Genomic DNA, 22,271 nt, shown 5'->3' with positions numbered 1-22,271 from the left:
TGTACACATTCAGTTGTTTATGTTTGCGTGTGTACATATCTTTTTGATTAGTCTGTGAAGGATCCCTCTGACAACCAGAGATATCACTGCTTGAGGTGGAGAGTGGTGAAGGTAGAGACAGAGGAGATAGAAAGACCTAGAAACCAGGAGAAGCAGGGAGGGAGGGGGATAAAAGTGCCAGAGAGAGAGAGAGAGAGAGAGAGAGAGAGAGAGAGAGAGAGAGAGAGAGAGAGACAGGGTAGAGTGGAGCAGCCTGCCTCCCTAACTCTGCCAGCACCGACAGGCAGTGTTGCTGACTCTACTGGGGTCTGATCCAGACGGGTCTCTTCTTCCTCCGTCAGTTTCTTCTTCCTCCTTCCGCACAACACATGGGATCCGTGAGCCCCAAGCCAGGGGTCTGAGCAGAGGGCTTCTCCAGCCGAGCCTGACATGAGGGGACGGAGATGCGCTCAGCCGGGCTGCCGACAGTGGGCTTTATGGAGCTCCAGCTGAAGGGGGGTGGTCCCCTGGTGGTCCCGGCGAATACCATCTACAGCACCGTCCAGCAGCAGGACTACTCTGCAGGCGTATGGCTCCGCAGGAAAGAGAAAAAACTGGAGCATGTAAGCTTTCAGATGTTTGTCTGATAAGTTACTGTACTTGTGAAATCTACAGAACAGCATTGTGGGTCTATTGTTATTTGTAAGTTGGTGTTGGTGTTAGGTATTTTTTATCTGGTTGTTTCTATAGTTGAGTGTTTTGGGTTAGCAGTTCCCATGCTTCTTTGTTATATGTATTCACTGGCTGCTGCATGATCTTATCTGCTTTAGTAGCGACTGCACTGTCTGACATAAATTATACAGTTTGACTTTATTGCTGCAGACAGCTATTGCATTATTAATTGCTCTCCTTTAGAGTGTAGAAGTTGGGTTCAGACTGCACTGTATGTTACACTGTCCTTCTCTCAGCACATATCAAAGCTGCAGGTTAAAGTTACATCTAGACTTGGTTTCCTCTATCGAAATCGCTCCTCTTTCACCCCAGCTGCCAAACTAACCCTGATTCAGATGACCATCCTACCCATGCTAGATTATGGAGACGTAATTTATAGAACAGCAGGTAGGGGTGCTCTTGAGCAGCTAGATGTACTTTACCGTTCTGCCATCAGATTTGCCACCAATGCTCCTTATAGGAAACATCACTGCACTCTATACTCCTCTGTAAACGGGTCATCTCTGTACACACATCGCAAGACCCACTGGTTGATGCTTATTTATAAAACCCTCTTAGGCCTCACTCCCCCCTATCTGAGATATCTACTGCAGCCCTCATCTTCCATCCCTGGGCCGCGACTGGAACGAGCTGCAACGAACACTCAAACTGGTTTTATCTCAATTACTTCATTCAAAGACTCAATCATGGACACTCTTGCTGACAGTTGTGGCTGCTTTGCATCATGTATTCTTGTCTCTACCTTGCCCTTTGTGCTGTTGTCTGTGCCCAGTAACGTTTGTACCCTGTTTTGTGCTGCTACCATGTTGTGTTGTTGCCATGTTGTGTTGCTACCATGTGTTGTCATGTTGTATTGCTACCATGCTGTGTTGTCATGTGTTGCTGCCATGCTATGTTGTTGTCTTAGGTCTCTCTTTATGTAGTGTTGTGTTGTCTCTCTTGTCGTGATGGGTGTTTTGTCCTATATTTTTATTTTATGTATTTATATTTTTAATCCCAGCCCCCAACCTCACAGGAGGCCTTTTGCCTTTTGGTAGGCCGTCATTGTAAATAAGAATTTGTTCTTAAATTACTTGCCTAGTTAAATAAAGGTTAAATAAAACATTAAAATATTAAATAAATGTGTTAATTCTCCCAGTGCTCAGTTGATGCTGTTAGCCTGAGCCTGATGTAGAGGAGTGCTGGCATTGTTTAACGATTTGCTCCTCGTAACCGTACCCTGAATCACAACTGATTTATCCATATGCTGTTATAAGTGATGCTTCAATGTGCTCTTCTTATTGAAGGAAGTTAATATGAGTCAGACTTAGAGTAAAGCTTTGTTTTTTGGCTTTCTTCCAGTCAGTATCTTAAAAGTGGAGTAAAAGGCTTAAATTCATATTCATCAAGGCATCTATTCATATTCTATCAAGGCATCTACAAAAATGCAAATGTACATGTAGATACCGTCCAGTGGATTGTTCATCTAGTGCAGGGGTGCACAATTAGAATTCAAAGAGGTCCAGTGACTAACATTTTCTCCCCCCAAATGTCCAAACCATTAAAATGTCTAACGTGCATATGTAGTTCATGTATATACTGTATATAGCTAATAAACAAAGTACTACATTTCAATAACATTTCAACAATATTTATTGCACATTTTCAATGCAGACACATTAAACATGAGGTAAAATAAATATGCAGACTAACCACAAATAAAAGTAGGCCTATCACAAATGTTCTCATTTCAAGAAAAACAAGACTGCATCTTCACAAAAAAATAACAAAAGTGCCTGTTTCTGAAAAAGGTGCTATGATTTTTGAACAAATAAGAAACCACAGGTTTAATATTTACCTTTCCTACTCTTTCCCACTTTACTTCTCCATCTCTCTTCTTTAGTGAGAGCAATGGGCTGTTGCTTGCCCTGCCAGTAATTTGAACCTTGGCTGGAATGAAGTCAGTGCCATTCTCATTGCACATATGTAGGTGCTCATTGGTGAGTCTAGAATGGTACTTATTTTTAATGATGTTCATAGCGGAGAAAGAAGATTCACAGCTGTATGTGGAGCCAAACATGCTCAAGGTGTGTAGTGCTACTTTGGTTAGACCATGGGAAACAATCACAGGCCTGTTTTCTGCCTGCAGCCAGAAAGTGTCATGATCAGTTAGTTGAAAGTGCTCTCTTAGTGCAACATTTGCTTGCAGATCAATCAGTTCCATCTGTAGAGATCCAGCATGTGCCCACTTGAAGGTCTGTGTCACCTCCTTTGAAAATCCCCTGACATCTGTGATGTGGAATGGATTCTCAATTGGAAGAAGGAGCTGCTGTGCAAGCCTGAAGCTGTCAAACCAATTTATGACGTTTCCTATCAGCTTATCTATGAAGAGAGAAACATCTCTCTCACCCTGAATATGTTCCTGTACATTTGGGAAGTGTGCAAAGTCTCATTGAAGATCTTCCTTGAGCACTTCTAGTTTCTTGTGGAAGGAGCGGACAGATGTCATCAAATCACAAGCTGAATTGTTCTTACCCTATAGTTTCACATTGAGCTCATTAAGGTGTGATGTCTACCAAAAAAGCAACAATATCCATTTTGCAATTGTCTTGCAAAAAAAGTGAAAACTGGGTTGCCTTCTGACTCTTGAGCTGTTCTAAGAAAACCGTTATTACCTTTCGAATGGACCAAAAGCCTTCCAACAGCCTGCCTTTACTGAGCCATCTTATGTTGTTGTGCACCAATAGGTCATTTGCATTTGCATCAACTTATTTCATCAATTCTCTCAGCAGGCGATGTTGATGAGATGAAGATGCCCTGAGGAAGTTGATGAGTTTCATCATTGTATTCATCACTTCAGCATACACTTCTGACAGATTGGCGCACAGGACAGACTGATGAGTGATGCAGTGGTAAGCTGTGAGATCAGGGTTGTCCTCTTTCAGCCATGCCACAGCTCCTCTCTCTCTTCCTATCATGACAGGGAACCCATCTAAGGTGATAGACACCACTTATTGTAGATCTATCCCCCTCTTTCTCAGCATCTCCTTTAGGGCCATGTCTATGCCCTTTTCTCTTGTATGTATCCTCGAGTGGTGTTACACCTAACAGGTCTTCACAGAATTTCTTATTCTCTGTGTGGTAAAATCTAACATACACCAGAGAAGCTGGGCATGATCATTCACATCAGTAGATTCATCAACAACTAATGCTATGCATTGTGCACTCCAAATAGCTTCATCAAGCTGTGTTAATATGCATTGTTAACATTCTCTTTGATTGGCTGAGTTTCATGAATTATTTAAATAATGCACGTGATTGGACAACACACAGTAGTATGGGGCGCTGTCTGGGACCTTCCCAGCGCAGTATGTGTACATTGAAAAAAAGGGTTGCTTCATCAGTATTTAATTTAACAATTATTTATGAGAAATGTGTCGAGGTCCAGAGAGAACCTTCACTCGGTCCGTACCAGGACTGAGGTCCCGCCAATTGTGCACCTCTGATCTAGTGGCTAGCCTGCAGCCAGCGTTTTGAAATGGAAATGTTACGTTGACTATTTGATGTTTCAATGGGAGATGGCTTTGTCTGAGTGATGTGGTAACACTTTACATTATTAAGTGGCCCCTATTACTATGTAAATAACACAATAATACTATGTTAACATTGTAGTTACATAGGTTTTAATATGTAATCACATGGTAATAGGGTTGTTGCGGAATCAGTTAGTACACAATTGGAACAAGGGATGTGTAATTACAGTCCCTTGCTGAACGTTATACCACATGTAACTACACTGAACAGAAATAGAAACAAAACATGTAAATTGTTGTTCCCATGTTTCATGAGCTGAAATAAAAGATCCCAGAAATGTTCATTATGCACAAAAATCTTATTTCTCTCAAATTTTGCCCACAAATTTGTTTACATCCCTGTTAGTGAACATTTCTCATTTGCCAATATAATCCATCCACCTGACAGGTGTGGCATATCAAGAAGCTGATTAAACAGCATGATCGTTACACAGGTGCACCTTGTACTGGGGACAATAAAAGGCCACTCTAAAATGTGCAGTTTTGTCACACAACACAATGCCACAGAGCATGCTGACTGCAGGAATGTCTACCAGAGCTGTCGCCACAGAATTAAATGTTAATTTCGCTAACATAAGCCAACTCCAAGGTCGTTTTAGAGAATTTGGCAGTACGTCTAACCGGCATCACAACCACAGACCACGTGTATGGCGCTGTGTGGGCGAGCGGTTTTCTGATGTCAACGTTGTGAACTGAGTGCCCCATGGTGGTGGTGCGGTTATGGTATGGGCAGGCATAAGCTAAGGACAACGAACACAATTGCATTATTATTGATGGCAATTTGAATGCACAGAGATAACGTGATGAGATCCTGAGGCCCGTTGTCGTTCCATTCATCCGCTGCCATCACCTCATGTTTCAGCATGTTAATGCAGAGCCCCATGTCGCAAGAATCTGTGCATAATTCCAAGAAGCTGAAAATGTCCCAGTTCTTTCATGGCCTGCATACTCACCCGACATGTCACCCATTGAGCCTGTTCGGGATGCTCTGGATCGACATGTATGACAGCGTGTTCCAGTTTCCGCCAATATCCACCAACTTCATACAGCCATTGAAGAGGAGTGGGACAACATTCCACATGCCACAATCAACAGCCTGATCAACTATATGTGAAGGAGATGTGTCGTGCTGCATGAGGCAAATGGTGGTCACACCAGATACTAACTGATTTTCTGATCCCCTCCCCTACCTTTTTTTCCAAAGGTATCTGTGACCAACAGATGCATATCTGTATTCCCAGTCATGTGAAATCCATAGATTAGGGCCTAATTTATTTATTTCAATTGACTGATATGAACTGTAAATCTTTGAAATTGTTGCATGTTACTTTTATATTTTAGTTCAGTGTGCTTATGTTATTACACATTTTCTTGTTCCACTATGTAACCGTTTTGTAATTACATGTTTGAAAGTCACCTGTGAATTACCATGTTAATAACTCAAACCATAATCTGATCTTGTTACATTTAGCAACAAGGTGTCACTACCATTGAATCCACATGTAATACCAGGGTTGATAAATAGACTAGGACCTGGTAACAACAATTGTAACAAGGCACACCCTGTCATTAACTACTGGTAATTTTCTATTTGTTTATTTCTATGTTATGACCTGGTTCAAAGGTAATACCAAATAAAGTATAATCTAAGAACAATGTAGTTGCATAGGATATACTTGTAATTATCATGTACCTAACCAGGAGCAAGTAACTTAATGTAAAGTGAACCCAGTAGGGTATAACCTTTATAATTATGATGTAACAACCTTTGCAGATAATATTCTAACCAGGGGAAATGAGACAGGAGAGCATTTTTCAGTTTTAATTTTCTTTAATGGATTTGACATAGACTCACAATCAAATTAAATTTCCTATTTCAGGCTCAAAGCAATAACTATTTTAGTTAGTAAAAACACAAGTTCCCCATCATTCACTAATGTAGCTAGCTAGATGGCTAGCTAGGCACTGGTAGCCTAATGTCAGCACCTTTTCCACATTTTAATAAATGTTACTAAATCACAAAACTCATGAAACATTTAGTTTCAATGTTATTTCACTTTCATTTTGGCTGCAGAGGAGAGTGTGAGAGGTATTGATCAGTGATGTAATGGTAAAAAAAATAGGTGGGTAAACTCTGATCGCCTCTCGTGGTGAAAAAAGTTAAACTCCCTATACTTTCAATGCGTTTTCCCGCAAAAGCTACACTATTGGGCAAAAAAAAGTGTGTTTACTTGCGTTTACCCACCGCTACACCACAACTAGTAGTAATGTGCAGTTTGCAAACGATTCATTAATTTTGAACAAGCCTTTTTACTGACTTGAGAATCATGATTCGTTTTTCTGAGTGACTCGTTGATTTGTCATTTGTTTGTCATTTGTTTAACCTGTTGGCTGAGCAAATAATTCTACAGCAGAATTAATACTCACTCCTCCCATGACTCTGGTGTCTAGCCAAAAGATTCCGACCCTACTGTTACGCTTGTTTACACTGAGCTGCACTGGGGTCGGAATGGATTCATGGTTAGATTAAGACACTGCAGAGCCGGCACAAGATATGGGTCGGAAAACATTCTCAATGCGGGGATGGGGTGTGCCACTGTACATCAAGAATATTAAAATACTGCTAGTTTTTCAGGAAAACTGCCCTTTTCATCCTCATGCTAGCTAGCAGTAGCCACCACCGCCATTGTGGAATGGCACTTCTTGTTGAACAACAAAGGAGCGGATTGGCTGCACTTCAACAAGAAGTGACATTCCATAATGGCTGCTGTGGTTACTGCTAGCTAGCTAGATGATGAAAATGGCAATAACGTAATAGCCAATAACCGTCTCCCGTGGTGTCTTAATCTAACAATGATGGCATTCTTTTTTCCTTTTCTTCTTTTGAATGTGGAAACGTCCAAATTTCCTTCTATTTATTAATAGTTAACAAAAAGGTTAACTGTTTTAAAAGTTTATTTAAATGATTTTGTATAAGTGAGAGTTCACCAGGAAGTGATGTCACACTGACCTCTCACACTCTCCTCTTCGGTATAGCTTTTGAGCCAGGTCATAAACTAATTGAAAATGACTGGTAGTTAATGACAGGATGTGCATTGTTACAATTGTTATTACCAGGTCCTAGCCTATTTCTCAACCCTGGTATTCCAGTACATTCCATGGTAGTGGCACCTTGTAATTAACAAGGTCATATTTTAGTTTGAGTTATTAACATGGTAATTCACAGGTGACTTTCAAATGTGTAATTACAAAAAAGGAGTTACATAGTGGAACAAGAGAATGTGTAATAGCATCAGTAGTTACTCCCTTTCTAGGGAGTTTTTCCTAGCCACCGTGCTTCTACACCTGCATTGCTTGCTGTTTGGGGTTTTAGGCTGGGTTTCTGTACAGCACTTTGAGATATCAGCTGATGTACGAAGGGCTATATAAATAAATTTGATTTGAAATTTGAATAACCTTCAGCAATTATGGAGTAATTACACATTCCTTGTTTCAATTGTGTAATAACTGATTTCGCAACAACCACTATTATCATGTAGTATGGAGTCAAATCTATGTAACTACTGTTATGTTATTACTGTGTTAGATACATAGTTATAGGGGCAACTTAATGTAAGCGTTACCAGTGATGCTTTAGCAACCCAGCTTTCTCTGCTCTGTCTGCATATCCAAAGAGGAGGAGGGGAAAAGTCTGCAGCTGCAGCCTCTTCAAACGTGCCTAACTCCACTCCTGGCTGCTCATCCTGTCACACCAGGCAGTTAGCCAGCTCTTACACCCCCCCCTCCCCCCATAAAGGAAGCTATTTCCTTCCTGAGTTTCACTCTGTGAAATTTGTTGGAACAATTTATTAAGTCTTGAAAAGGTCTGCAACTTCATTGAATTCGGAACAGGGCAATATGCGCAAATTTTTTATTTCAACTTTATTTAACCAGGTAGGCTAGTTGAGAACAAGTTCTCATTTACAACTGCGACCTGGCCAAGATAAAGCAAAGCAGTTTGACACAAACAACAACACAGAGTTACACATGGAATAAACAAACATAGTCAATAAGACAGTAGAGAGAAAAAAGGAAGTATATATACAGTGTGACTGTATGAATGACTGTATGAAAACAAAACAACACTTGCGATAATGTATTCTGTACCTTGCTTTCGTGAAACTTGAGTCTTGAAGAGAATAAAGTAATCAACACCATTCCACCATGAACAGTCACCCACCTTAAATCAACTGTGAATAGGGCATAATCTTTGTTTTGCTCTGAGAACTCAAAGTCATAAACCTCGAGCGCAGAGAGGCCGAGGGAAATTGTTTGGAAGAGTCGTGCTGCGCCATGAAGCAGTAGAGTTATTATGCTTGCTGTTAAAAGCAGTGAAGATTGTAAATGGCATGGTGTTGAAGGTTTCTACAAATATCCGCTGTTGAAAACTAAATGTTAGTCTAAAAGAAATGTGAGATAATGTCAAGATGCTTTTTATAGTGGAGATCAACTTTATAACTTCCCTGTCTGGGCTGAGGAGATAGTGGATTGCGCAGTCAAATGGAAAGGAGTAAATAGGCATTTTAACGTCATAGATTTAGCTGGTGGTAACTTGTGGAATTGACACCGGGTAGAATGCGCTTTTAACCAATCAGTATTCAGGATTAGACCCACCCGTTGTAAATTGTGAGGTGTGATATGATAGGTTCAGCAGGGGTTCACCCACACAACTGATAAGGAAATGTGATTTAATAAATTATTAGAATATTACACCCCTGAAACCATAAATCTGAAACCTTGTGATGTGTATGAAATTGATTTCAATCATTAGACTATCATAATACATGTGTGTCATTTGAATCATTAGATTATCATAATACATGTGTGTAGCATTTCGCTACACTCGCATTAACATCTGCTAACCATGTGTATGTGACAAATAACATTTGATTTGATTTGATTTAAGTGTTAGTCAGTAGAATCATTCGATTATTATATTATAATACTGTGTGGTTTTAGTCAGTGGAATAATAATATATCCTGGAGTGTAGTTCTTAGTCAGAATCAACGTTTTGGGAACAATGTGTCTAGTATTTTGATTACAGACTGTCTGAGCCAGGTTCGGGGCGACCTTGGCTGGGACACTGAGAACTTCCCAGTCCCAGGTCTCTCCTTATCTTAGGGGAGGGCAGGAAGACGCTATTCTCACTGACTCCCCTAGTCTCTATTGGCGGGCCGATTTGATGGTTTGTGTGGAAGTATGTGTGTCACTATAAATTGAAGGTCTTTGTGCTGTGCACGTCAGAACGTTCCGTGAATAAACATTTAACTTTGGTAGAATGGGCCTCTGTCTGTTTTAATTTCTATCAGTATCTTACAAATCCTGATATAACAGACTGAGAGTAATACAATTGAATTGGTTATTGAACAGGAGAACAGAATTCTCTTAACAACAACCCACGGGATACTGATAGAGAAGAGCATCGCCTTTCCTTCCAGTTGCTGCCACTGACTGGAACGAACTGCAAAAATCACTGAAGCTGGAGATTCCCATCTCCCTCACTAGCTTTAAGAACCATCTGTCAGAGCAGCTCACAGATCACTGCACCCGTTCATAGCCCATCTGTATACAGCCCATCTATCTACCTCATCCCCATACTGTATTTATTTATTTTGCTCATTTTGCACCACAGTATCTCTACTTGCATCCATCTTTGCACATCTACCATTCCAGTGTTTAATTGCCATATTGTAATTACTTCGCCACCATGGCCTATTTATTGCCTTAACGCCCTTATTTGACCTTATTTGCAAACACTGTATATAGACTTTGCTTTCTTTTTTTTTTCTACTGTATTATTGACTGTATGTTTTGTTCATTCCATGTGTAACTCTGTTTATTTTTTTATTTTACCTTTATTTTACTAGGCAAGTTAGTTAAGAACAAATTCTTATTTTCAATGACGGCCTAGGAACAGTGGGTTAACTGCCTGTTCAGGGGCAGAACGACAGATTTGTACCTTGTCAGCTCAGGGATTTGAACTTGCAACCTTTCGGTTACTAGTCCAACGCTCTAACCACTAGGCTACCCTGCCGTTGTATACTGCTATGCTTTATCTTGGCCAGGTCGCAGTTGCAAATTAGAAATTGTTCTCAACGAGCTTACCTGGTTAAATAATAAAATTAAAATAAAAAATATCATGTCTGTCCCTCTGACATTTGCAACATTGTTTCAATATTCAAATTCGATATCCAACTGTCCCATAGTAATGAATGTGTAGAGGTCGGGAGTCGGGATGAGAGAGTGAGGCAGGCAGCGTTTCTCAGCAAGTCGAATCAGCTGGCATCATTTTTATGGATATATACAAATACATTTAAATTGAAAAAAGGTCAAATGAAACGAAGTGCAGCTAGTTTGCAGTCTTTCTAGCTTCAGTTTGAAGTTATTTTGTTAGCTGTGTTGTTGTCTAGCTCCTCTGAACAACAGTGTCCTAACGAGAGATATTTTTATGCCAGGCGAAATCGTGCCTCATTAGCTCATTGTTATGGATGTGTTGTTATGTGTTAATAACATTTAGACTACGTTATCCAGCAGGCTATGTGGGAGGCGGATGATTGAAGAATGCCTTGCATGGCTAAACATGGAGTTTTCTAGCCGAAGTATGTTCATTGAAAGTAGTTAAACCTACGCCCCAGTTTGTCATTATACAGTATAAGGAACAAACATAACATGGTGTCAGATTGGTAGTCGCTATGACAAGACAGAGAAAAGAAAGGAGTAACGCTGCAAATATCCGTGACGAAAATGGAACATTCTACCACAAGTCAAGTGACGTGAGTAGTCGAAGATGCTAGCTTGCAAGAGCGAGGACAACAAGCCGCAGCAGCGAGTGACAGCAGCGAGAGCGAGGCTGCATTGGAATCTGTTGACAAGCAAGTTAATGAGCAACATACTGAAGTCAGAGAAATTGACACTGTTCCTGTTCTCCGTCATGGATAGGCGTAGTCCTCCTACTCCTATGCAGTTAACAGGCAATTTAGCTGACAATTGGAAACGTTTCAAGTAGAGATTCAATATCTACCTAGCAGCCAGTGGTGCAAGGGGAGAGGATGACAAATTGAAAGATTCCATTGTTCTGCATGTTATTGGAGAGGATGCATTGGACATTTACAATAGCTTTCAGCAAGACGAGGCAAAATTGACATTGACTGTGCTAATGGCTAAATTTGAGGAGTACTTTGTACCAAGCCAGAACGTCACGTTTGAGAGATACAAGTTTTTCTCTCATGATCAGAAACAGGGAGTCAGTTTTAACCAGTATTTGGCTGAGCTGAACACACTGAGCAAAACGTGTGAATCCTGAAAGACAGGATAGTCTGTGGCATACTTGATAATGGACTCAAGGAGAGATTGCTGCGTGAGCAAGATTTGAACTTTTGATAAAGCAGTGAACATGTGTGGAGCAGCTGAAACCACCAGAGCACAAGCTAAAGAGCTGAGCAGGGATGAGACATCTGTACATGCAATAAAAAGTGAGGAGCAATACACACAACGCTTTACAAAGCAAAAACAAGCAAAAGAGAGAAATCAAAACACTACATGTGGAAAATGTGGATTTATCCACAAGCCCATAAAATGCCCTGCATATGGCAAAACATGTAACAACTGTGGGAAAAATATTAATTTCTCAAAATGCTTCAACGCTGAGGCTACAAAGAAAAAGGTTCACACAGTTGAGGAGATTGAAGAATTCTTTGTTGATTCTGTGGAAATATGCAATGCAGTAACTACTGAATGGATTGTGCCATTGACTGTGAATGAAACTATAATACCATTCAAGCTTGATACTGGAGCACAGGTAAACCTGTTATCGCTGGATGACTACAAAACACTGAAGGTGAAGAGCAAAATACACCCGGTGAAAATTAAGGTTACTGGTTATACTGGGGAGAACATACCAGTCAAAGGTAGCTGCAAAGTAACTTTACAGCACAGAGGAAAACAGTTCAGAGCACAGCTGCTGATTGTGGAAAAGAGTGTACAGCCTATTCTAGGAATCAATGCATGTGAAAAGCTCAATTTGTTGAAAAGAGTGTATGTAGTGACATCACAGACTGAAAATGACCAAGAATCAATACTGGCTGTGTATGAGGATGTGTTTGAGGGTCTTGGATGTTTACCAGGAGAACACAAAATATGTACTGATGACAAAATTACTCCTGTTGTACATGCATGCAGAAAAGTTCAATTTGCACTGAGGAAAAAGCTCAAAGAGGAACTCGGACACATGGAAAAGATGGACGGCATCACAAAAATGGATGAACCTACAGATTGGGTAAGCTCACTGGTTATTGTGGTGAAAAAGAACGGCGATCTCAGGATATGTCTTGACCTGAGAGATCTCAAGAGAAAGCATTTCAAGTTGCCAACCAGAGAAGAGATAATGTCACAGTTTGCTGGAGCAAAGTGATTCCGTAAGCTTGATGCATCATCAGGATTCTGGCAAATGAAGCTAGATGATGCAAGCTCAAGGCTATGCACATTCAACACACCTGAGGGCAGGTACAGATTTCTTCCTCTACCATATAGGATTCTCTCAGCGCCAGAGGTCTACCACAAGACAATCCACATGATATTCGAGCACATTCCAGGAGTGGAGACTATGATGGATGACATCATCGGTTGGGGGTCCACAAAAGAAGAACACGATGCGAGACTGAGACAAGTGCTGGACCTGACACGGGAAGTCAACCTAAAACTAAACAAGGACAAATGCGAGTTTGGTGTGAAAACACTTACCTTCGTGGGAGACTTACTTTCAGAGGACGGAGTCAAACCAGACCCGAGGAAAACATCAGCCATCAACAACATGGAGTGCCCGAAAAACAAGGACGATGTGAGACGCTTCATGGGCATGATCACCTACCTTGCAAAGTTCATACCTCAACTGTCAGCACAGTCCGCTCCACTCAGATGTCTTCGGGAACAGAAAAATGAATGGGAATGGTCCCATGAACAGGAAAACTGCTTCAAAAACCTAAAGAAGACAATCACAGAAGAGCCAGTGCTCAGGTTCTATGATCCAGAGAAAAGCACAAGGATTTCTGCAGACGCGTCACAGTTTGGCCTGGGAGCAGTTCTTCTGCAACAGCATGACGACACATGGCAACCCATCGCATATGCATCCAGAGCCTTGACAGGCGCAGAAACAAGGTATGCACAAATAGAGAAATAACTACTGGCAAGCACATACGCTTGCGAAAGGTTTCACCAATACGTCTACAGACGAGACTTCGAAGTAGAAACCGACCACAAACCATTGGTGTCAATCATGTCTAAGCCACTGAATGATTGTCCAATGAGAATCCAGAGAATGTTGATCAGACTGCAAAAGTATGATGTGAAGATGATCTATACCCTGGGAAAGTTCATGTTCGCCGCCGACACTCTTTCTCGAGCAGTCGACAAGAAGGAGATTTTCGACACACAGAAAAACACTGAGATTCAGGCCTACGTCGACATGATTGTAGCATCACTTCCTGTGTCTTCTGAGAGAATGGAGCAGATCAAAAGAGAGACCACAGCTGACCAAACAATGACAGAGTTGAAAGAAACAACACTGATAGGATGGCCTGCACAGAAAAACAACTGTTCAAGGAGAATACAGGATTACTGGATGTGCAGAGCAGAACTCACCGTTGTGGATGACATAGTGTTCAAAGGCAACAAGATTGTCATTTCCATGACACTACGCAAAGAAATGCTACAAAAAATACAGGGCCACTTGGGTGAGGAAAAAATACAAACGACAAGCACGAGAAGTAATGTACTGGCCAAGAATGAACCAGGAAATCAGCCAGACCACTGCTTCATGTGAACTGTGTTTGACCTACAGGCCAAAGCAGCAAGCAGAGCCGCTAATGCCTCATCCAGTACCCAACAGACCCTACTACAAAGTTGGAGTTGACCTTTTTGACTAAAATGGCATAAGTCACATTGTTATTACAGACTACTACTCAACTATCCTGAAGTAGCAACAATGCCAACTAACTCCAGCAAAGCTGTAATCACCTACCTGTAATCAGTCTTTGCAAGGCATGGGGTTGTGTATGAACTGTACTCGGACAATGGCCTGCAATTCTCAAGTTCCGAATTCCGATCGTTCGCTAACGACTGGGGATTCCGACACAACACCTCCAGCTCCAACTACCCAAGGTCCAACGGCTTAGCAGAGAGTTCAGTCAAAATTGTCAAAGGTCTGATGAAAAAGGCACACGATGGAAAGGAGGATTTCCTCAAAAATCTGGTGATCTACCGCAGCGCACTGCTGCAGAATGGACTTTCACCTGCACACATGTTGATGGGATGTCGCATCAGAACCAACCTACCCATCCATGAGGACTTGCTAACACCCAGAGGTGCTCACAAAGTCAAACTTGCAAAGGAAAAGCAGAAAGACAAACAAATACAGCGACACAACAAAAGTGCAAGGCGCTTGGGGTGGCAGGGTAGCCTAGTGGTTAGAGTGTTGGACTAGTAACCGAAAGGTTGCAAGTTCAAATCCCCGAGCTGACAAGGTACAAATCTGTCCTTCTGCCCCTGAACAGGCAGTTAACCCACTGTTCCTAGGCCGTCATTGAAAATAAGAATTTGTTCTTAACTGACTTGCCTAGTTAAATAAAGGTAAAATAAATAAAAATGACCTGAACTGAAACCTGGAGATCATGTACGACTCCGAGACATCACTACAGGAACCTGGATGCAGCAAGGGTGTGTGCAGAGAGAAGTTGCACCGCGATCCTATGAGATCCAAACGGAGCAAGTCTCACAACTGAGACAAAACAGAGTGGATCTAAGGCTGCAGCCATTCACTCAAGGGACTGAAGATCATCAGGAGGATACTGCTGAAGTGTAAAATGCCTTTAGAAATGGACAATTCAGTCAGAACAGAACTGACAATGAACGCTGTCCAACAACTGAGAATTGCTAAAAAAAAAAAAAGGGGCACCTGGTCTGAATGTTTGGTTTATGTGAAAAGAAATAGGTTCACAATAGAGTATTGATGGACTATATTTAGTTGAAAAATATTTTATTTGTTAAGAAAACATTTTGGGGGGGAAAGAAATGTGCGTTATTGAAAATTGCATGTTATGCAGGTTGAGTAAACAAATGTGATGTGACATGTGTAATTACATAGAAAAGTTGTTTTATTTTAAAGGAAAGAAGATGTGTTGTGTGTTAATAATATTTAGACTACGTTACGCAGCAGGCTATGCGTGAGGCGGATGATTGAAGAATACCTTGCGTGGGTAAACATGGAGTTTTATAGCTGAAGTATATGTTCATTAAAAGTAGTTAAACCTACTCCCCAGTTTGTCATTATATAAGGAACAAACATAACAATGGATGTGTCCAAATAAATGTCACTAGAAAACAGCTTAAACAAATGCAGCTACTGTTGTTATTCTTTCTGCACTGTTTGGTGTGACTGTAAGTTAGCCATAGTTGGCTAGCTAGCAAGCAATAATAAGAACGTTGCCAGCCAGGGTGGCAATGCAACATTTAGAACGAATGACTGGGTTGCGTCCATAGATACAGAACAAAAAGACTGAACGACTGGGTCACGTCTCTGGCAACCGAACAAATAGAACGAACAACCAGCCGGCTTGGGTAGCAACCCTAGATTTGTTTCGGGACTATATCTTCTGGAAGGTAGAAAGAGTATGAATAAATTAATCATAATAATGTTTTGAATTCAAATATGTCAATCATTATTTGAATATGTTGGTAACCCGTTGTATAACAGTGATAATGTGTTTGGAGGATATATCGGCACGTGAAAATATATCCTCCAAACACCGGCTTCGAGGGCATTATCACTTAATCATCATACAGTTGAAGTCGGAAGTTTACATACACTTGTTGGAGTCATTAAAACTCGTTTTTCAACCACTGAACAAATTTCTTGTTAATGTTAACAAACTATAGTTTTGTCAAGTTGGTTAGGACATCTACTTTGTGCATGACACACGTATTTTTTCCAACAATAGTTTACAGACAGATTATTTAACTTATAACTATTTAACACTGTATCACAATTCCAGTGGGTCATAAGTTTACAGACATTAAAATTGACTGTGCCTTTAAACAGCTTGGAAAATTCCAGAAAATTATGTTATGGCTTTAGAACCTTCTGATAGGCTAATTGACATCATTTGAGTCAATTGGAGGTGTACCTGTGGATATATTTCAAGGCCTACCTTCAAACTCAGTGCCTCTTTGCTTGACATAATGGGAAAATCAATAGAAATCAGCCAAGACCTCAGAAAAAAATGTTTGACCTCCACAAGTCTGGTTCATCCTTGGGAGCAATTTCCAAACGCCTGAAGGTACCACGTTCATCTATATAAACAATAGTACACAAGTATAAACACCATGGGAACCACGCAGCCGTCATACTTCTCAGGAAGGAGACGCGTTCTGTCTCCTAGAGATGAACGTACTTTGGTGTGAAAAGTGCAAATCATTCCCAGAACAACAGTAAAGGACCTTGTGAAGATGCTGGAGGAAACAGGTACAAAAGTATCTACAATCAGAGTTAAACGAGTCCTATATTGACATAACCTGAAAGGCCGCTCAGCAAGGAAGAAGCCACTGCTCCAAAACCGCCATAAAAAATACAGACTACGGTTTGCAACTGTACATGGGGACAGAGATTGTACTTTTTGGAGAAATGTCCTCTGGTCTGATGAAACAAAAATAGAACTGTTTGGTCATAATGACCATCGTTATGTTTGGAGGAAAAGGGGGACGCTTGCAAGCCGAAGAACACCATCCCAATCGTGAAGCACGGGGGTGGCAGCATCATGTTGTGGGGGTGCTTTGCTGCAGGAGGGACTGGTGCACTTCACAAAATAGTTGGCATCATGACGAAAGAAAATGATGTGGATATATTGAAGCAACATCTCAAGACATCAGTCAGGAAGTTAAAGCTTGGTCGCAAATGGGTCTTCCAAATGGACAATGACCCCAAGCATAATTCCAAAGTTGTGGCAAAATGGCTTAAGGACAACAAAGTCAAGGTATTGGAGTGGCCATCACAAAGCCCTGACCTCAATCCTATTGAACATTTGTGGGCAGAACTGAAAAAGAATGTGCGAGCAAGGAGGCCTACAAACCTGACTCAGTTACACCAGCTCTGTCAGGAGGAATGGGCCAAAATTCACCCAACTTATTGTGGGAAGCTTGTGGAAGGCTATCCGAAACGTTTGACCCAAGATAAACAAGGCAAAGCTACCAAATACTAATTGAGTGTATGTAAACTTTTGACCCACTGGGAATGAGATGAATGAAATAAATCAGTCTCTCAATTATTATTCTGACATTTCACATTCTTAAAATAAAGTGGTGATCCGAACTGATCTAAAACAGGCAATTTTTACAAGGATTAAATGTCAGGAATTATGAAGAATTTTGTTTAAATGTATTTGGCTAAGGTGTATGTAAACTTCCGATTTCAACTGTATATCTATGGATATGAGGCAGGAATATAATCATTCACATAACTCAGATAGTGTTTTATGTTTAGCTTTTTTACCCCTTTTTTCTCCCCAATTGGTCGTTACAGTCTTGTCTCGTCCCTACAACTCCCATACAGACTTGGGAGAGGCGAAAGCCGTGCATCCTCCGAAACACAACCCAGCCAAGCCGCACTGCTGCTTGACACAATGCCCACTTAAACTGGAAGCCAGCCACACCAATGTGCCGGAAGAAACACCTTACAACCATGTCAGCGTGCACTGCGCCCAGCTCGCCACAGTAGTCACTAGTGCGCAACAGGACAAGGACATCCCTGCCAGCCAAACCCTCCCCTAACCCGGATCAATTGTGCAACACCCCATGGGTCTCCCGGTCGCGGCCCGGCTGTGACAGAGCCTGGACTCAAACCCAGAATCTTTAGTAGCACAGCTAGCACTGCGATGCAGTGCCTTAGACCACTGCGCCACTCGTCTAGTGTTTGATATGTTGAATTACAGGAAGAGTAGCCTAGCTGTTGCAATTAGTAAAAGCTAATTGGGGCTCTAAATAAACAAATCAGTAGCCTAACAACTAGCAGCTAGGCAAATCATCTCACTGGAGAGGCATAATGTAGTTCAATATGAGGCAGAGCTATATGCGAGACATCTGAAGATAGACTCATTGCCTTATTTAAAGTGCCTTTGAACTTTACAGGTCGAGTGTATTGATGCAAGATAACCTTTTTACTGAGGCAAATGTCAGTCTCCCAACAGGGTGCAGGGTTTCTGGATAATGAAGTGTTTCTCTTCCCGGAGCGGTTTTCTGACAGTGAAACTAATGGGATCAGCTGCCAGGTCTGGCTGGCTGCCTTCTCACCCATTTCCACAATGTCTGTTAGAGTTAAAGAAAAGGGACAGTTCAGTCACCACTTTTTCTCTGCTGATGCCACACGTTCAATCCCCTGCTCGTCTGAGTGTTAGTTTATAGTTTTATTAGGTGTATGTACAGAATACGCATGGTCCAACGAAATGCTTACCTGCAGGTTCCTTCTTGACAACAACCATTTTTGTAAGAATATATATAAGAATATGAAGAAAGCAAATGGCTCAGTAGAATAAGTTAGTTGTATAGTTATGACCTGAAATGACAAGAAACATTACATCAACATCAACACTTGCCAATTAAGCTTTAACTTTCAAACTACGTCCTCTACCAAGGGCATGAGTGAAACTGCTGTTTAATCATCATGTCATCATCATAGTTTAATTCAAACATGTCATCCACAAATAGGGTTTATTTGATATTTAATGCACTGAGATTGTGCTTGCCTTACATCTGAGTTGACAGTGGCAAGACAGAATTCCAACTAAATGTACAGGCAAATAAAACCATACGCCTGGGGGATATGCCAGAAGAGGGGGAACATGGAAATGAAAGAGAAAAGGATAACTACGTTTTAGTTTAGCTTGGCCGGCATTGGTTTTGATATTATAGAACAAGAATATACCAAACACTAGAGCCTTACTGTCCAGTATTTGTCAGTGCACATTGGTCACTATAACCACAGATACAGCAGAGGGTGCTATTGCCAAGTCTAAAAGATGTAAGGATCACAATGTTATGGCCTCATGAAAGGGATGCAGGTGGGTTTGTGATGTGCAGTGTGCAGAGCCTCACTTTACATGATGGCTCCATAACAATGTGTGAGAATCTACATTGCTGATTTCTGCTTCTTAATTAGCTTCCCGTGGGAAGTTAAAAGCTTACTGTCTGTCAGTGACAGAGGGCACTAACTGCATCAACACCATAGTGAAGCTTTCAATAGCACTACTGAGCACAGCTGTGAAGTCTTACACTCTGAGATATATGGAAATGGGAACGCATTCAAAATCAATGAATCTGTGGATCAGATATCCTGAAATGACTTCAAATGTGTTTATTTGTTGTTCCTATGCTGTCTTTCTTAGTGTCAGAATATATTGTTCTGTATAGTGGTATATTGATTTTCTATATATCATGATGGCTTCTGATATAATGAAATATGGGTGTTTTATTTATATATAATACATTTGAACATAAGATCTGAGGCCAAGTTCATTACTGGCAGAGGTGGGCACTTGTACAGGATTTAAAGAGGTTTTGATAGAAGTGCGTGTGTAATGAATTATAATAATGGAATGTTTGTCACTGAGGCTCTAGATCAAATGTTTTCACACGCACCAACTCTTTACGTAATGACATAGACCTACTAGGTAAGGGGAGGGTGTGAACAAATAATAAGAGCAGTGTTGTGTTCGGAACCACCTAAAGCGAGACCGATTCAAGACCAAGACCGGAGCGAATCGTGTCCGAGTCGAGACCAAGACCAGGGGACAAGACTGATTCAAGAGTTGAAAATGTCCAGTATTTCTGTGTTTATATTTCAAAAGAATGTAATGGATACTTTAGACATTCAGAATGGTGAAAAAAATGCATGCTGAGGGTGGCAGCATAGCCTAGTGGTTAGCGTGTTGGACTACTAACCAAAAGGTTGCAAGATCAAATCCCTGAGCTGACAAGGTAGAAGTCTGTCATTCTGCCTCTGAACAAGGCAGTTAACCCACTGTTCCTAGGCCGTCATTGAAAATAAGAATTTGTTCTTAACTGACTTGCCTAGTTAAATAAAGGTACATACAAAAAAACATTTAGCACACAAAGTAACAGATTATCTGAAGTTGAAATGCAACAATGTTTCACACACAAGTTATTTTCAAAGAGAGCATGCAATAAAAAAGCACAGTGACCTATTGGCCATTACAAGTCAATGTGAATGGTTGATTCCACTGTCACTCCAAAATGTTGCCCTAATACAGTTGAATGGCAGATGCCTTCTATCAAGCTTCGGTTGGCCTAGCCAATGGGTGATTTAGCAATCTACAGTACATCTATCTCTCCAGAGACCACCAAAAAAAAAATCCATCAAAAAATGCTTAAACCATGCTTAAAACATTTTTGAAGTCTGGCAAATATTTCGAGGGTGTAGTTACATTTAATTCAATTGAGCAAAACAAATCCCCTCCCCATTGATACAAATCAGCATTATATACAGTGCATTCAGAAAGTATTCAGACCCCTTGACTTTTGCCACATTTTGTTATGTTAAAATGGATTAAATAAATAAAGAATCATTGTGAATCTACACACAATACCTAAAAATGACAAAGCAAAAACAAGTTTTTAGAAAAACAGAAATACCTTATTTAAATAAGTATCAGACCCTTTGCTATGAGACTTGAAATTGAGCACAGGTGCATCCTGTTTCCGTTGATCATCCTTGAGATGTTTCTACAACTTGATTGGAGTCCATCTGTGGTAAATTCAATTGATTGGACATGATTTAGACAGGCACACACCTGTCTATATAAGGTCCAACAGTTGACAATGCATGTCAGAGCAAAAACCAAGCCATGAGATCAAAGGAATTGTCCGTAGAGCTCAGAGACAGGATTGTTTCGAGGCACAGATCTGGGGAAGGGTACCAAAACATGGCTGCAGCATTGAAGGTCCCCAAGAACACAGTGGCCTACATCATTCTTAAATGGAAGAAGTTTGGAACCACCAAGACTCTTCCTAGTGCTGGCTGCCCAGCCAAACTGAGCAATCGGAGGAGAAGGGCCTTGGTCAGGGAGGTTACCAAGAAGCCAAAGGTCACTCTGACAGAGCTGCAGGGTTCTTTTGTGGAAATGGGAGAATCTTCTAGAAGGACAACCATCTCTGCAGCGCTCCTCCAATCAGGCCTTTATGGTAGAGTGGACAAACTGAAGCCACTCCTCAGTAAAAGACACATGACAGCCCGCTTGGAGATTGCCAAAAAGCACTTAAAGACTCTCTGATGAAGTCTGATGAAACCAAGCTTGAACTCTTAGGCCTGATTGCCAAGCATCACATCTGCAAGAACCCTGGCACCATCTTGGCGATGGCAGCATCATGCCGTGGGGATGTTTTTCAGCAGCAGGGACTGGGACAATAGTCAGGTTCAAGGAAAAGATGAATGGAGCAAAGCACAGAGAGAGCCTTGATGAAAACCTGCTCCAGAGTGCTCAGGACCTCAGACTGGGGCGAAGGTTGACATTCCAACAGGACAATGACACTAAGCACACAGCCAAGACAACGCAGCAGTGGCTTCGAGACAAGTCTCTGAATGTCCTTGAATGGCCCACCCAGAGCCCGGACTTGAACCTGATCGAACATCTCTGGAGAGACCTCAAAATAGCTGTGCAGCGGAACTCCCCATCCAACCTGACATAGCTTGAGAGGATCTGCAGAGAAGAATGGGATGAACTCCCCAAATACAGGTGTGCCAAGCTTGTAGCGTCATACCCAGGAAGACTCAAGGCTGTAATCAAGTGCTTCAACAAAGTACTGAGTAAATGGTCTGAATACTTATGTAAATGTGATCTTTCTTTTTACTTGACCTGTTTTTGCTTCGTCATTATAGGGTATTATGTGTA

The 22,271-nt window shown here is 41.2% G+C and overlaps 1 protein-coding gene across 1 annotated transcript in view; it reads left to right on the top strand.

Moving 5' to 3' along the window:
- The first annotated feature begins 297 nt into the window (after positions 1 to 297).
- Positions 298 to 22,271, top strand: part of LOC115113158 (inactive phospholipase D5-like) — a 98,091-nt gene continuing 76,117 nt past the window's right edge. Inside the window, exon 1 of the mRNA XM_029640465.2 lies at positions 298 to 602. Coding sequence (XP_029496325.1) covers positions 444 to 602 — 159 coding nt within the window. The 5' untranslated portion in view covers positions 298 to 443. The remainder of the gene's footprint in view (positions 603 to 22,271) is intronic.

The sequence above is a fragment of the Oncorhynchus nerka genome, linkage group LG28 (assembly GCF_034236695.1).
Source record: "Oncorhynchus nerka isolate Pitt River linkage group LG28, Oner_Uvic_2.0, whole genome shotgun sequence".
In the NCBI taxonomy this organism is placed as follows: Eukaryota; Metazoa; Chordata; class Actinopteri; order Salmoniformes; family Salmonidae; genus Oncorhynchus; species Oncorhynchus nerka.
This window is presented reverse-complemented; position numbering and strand designations above follow the sequence as displayed.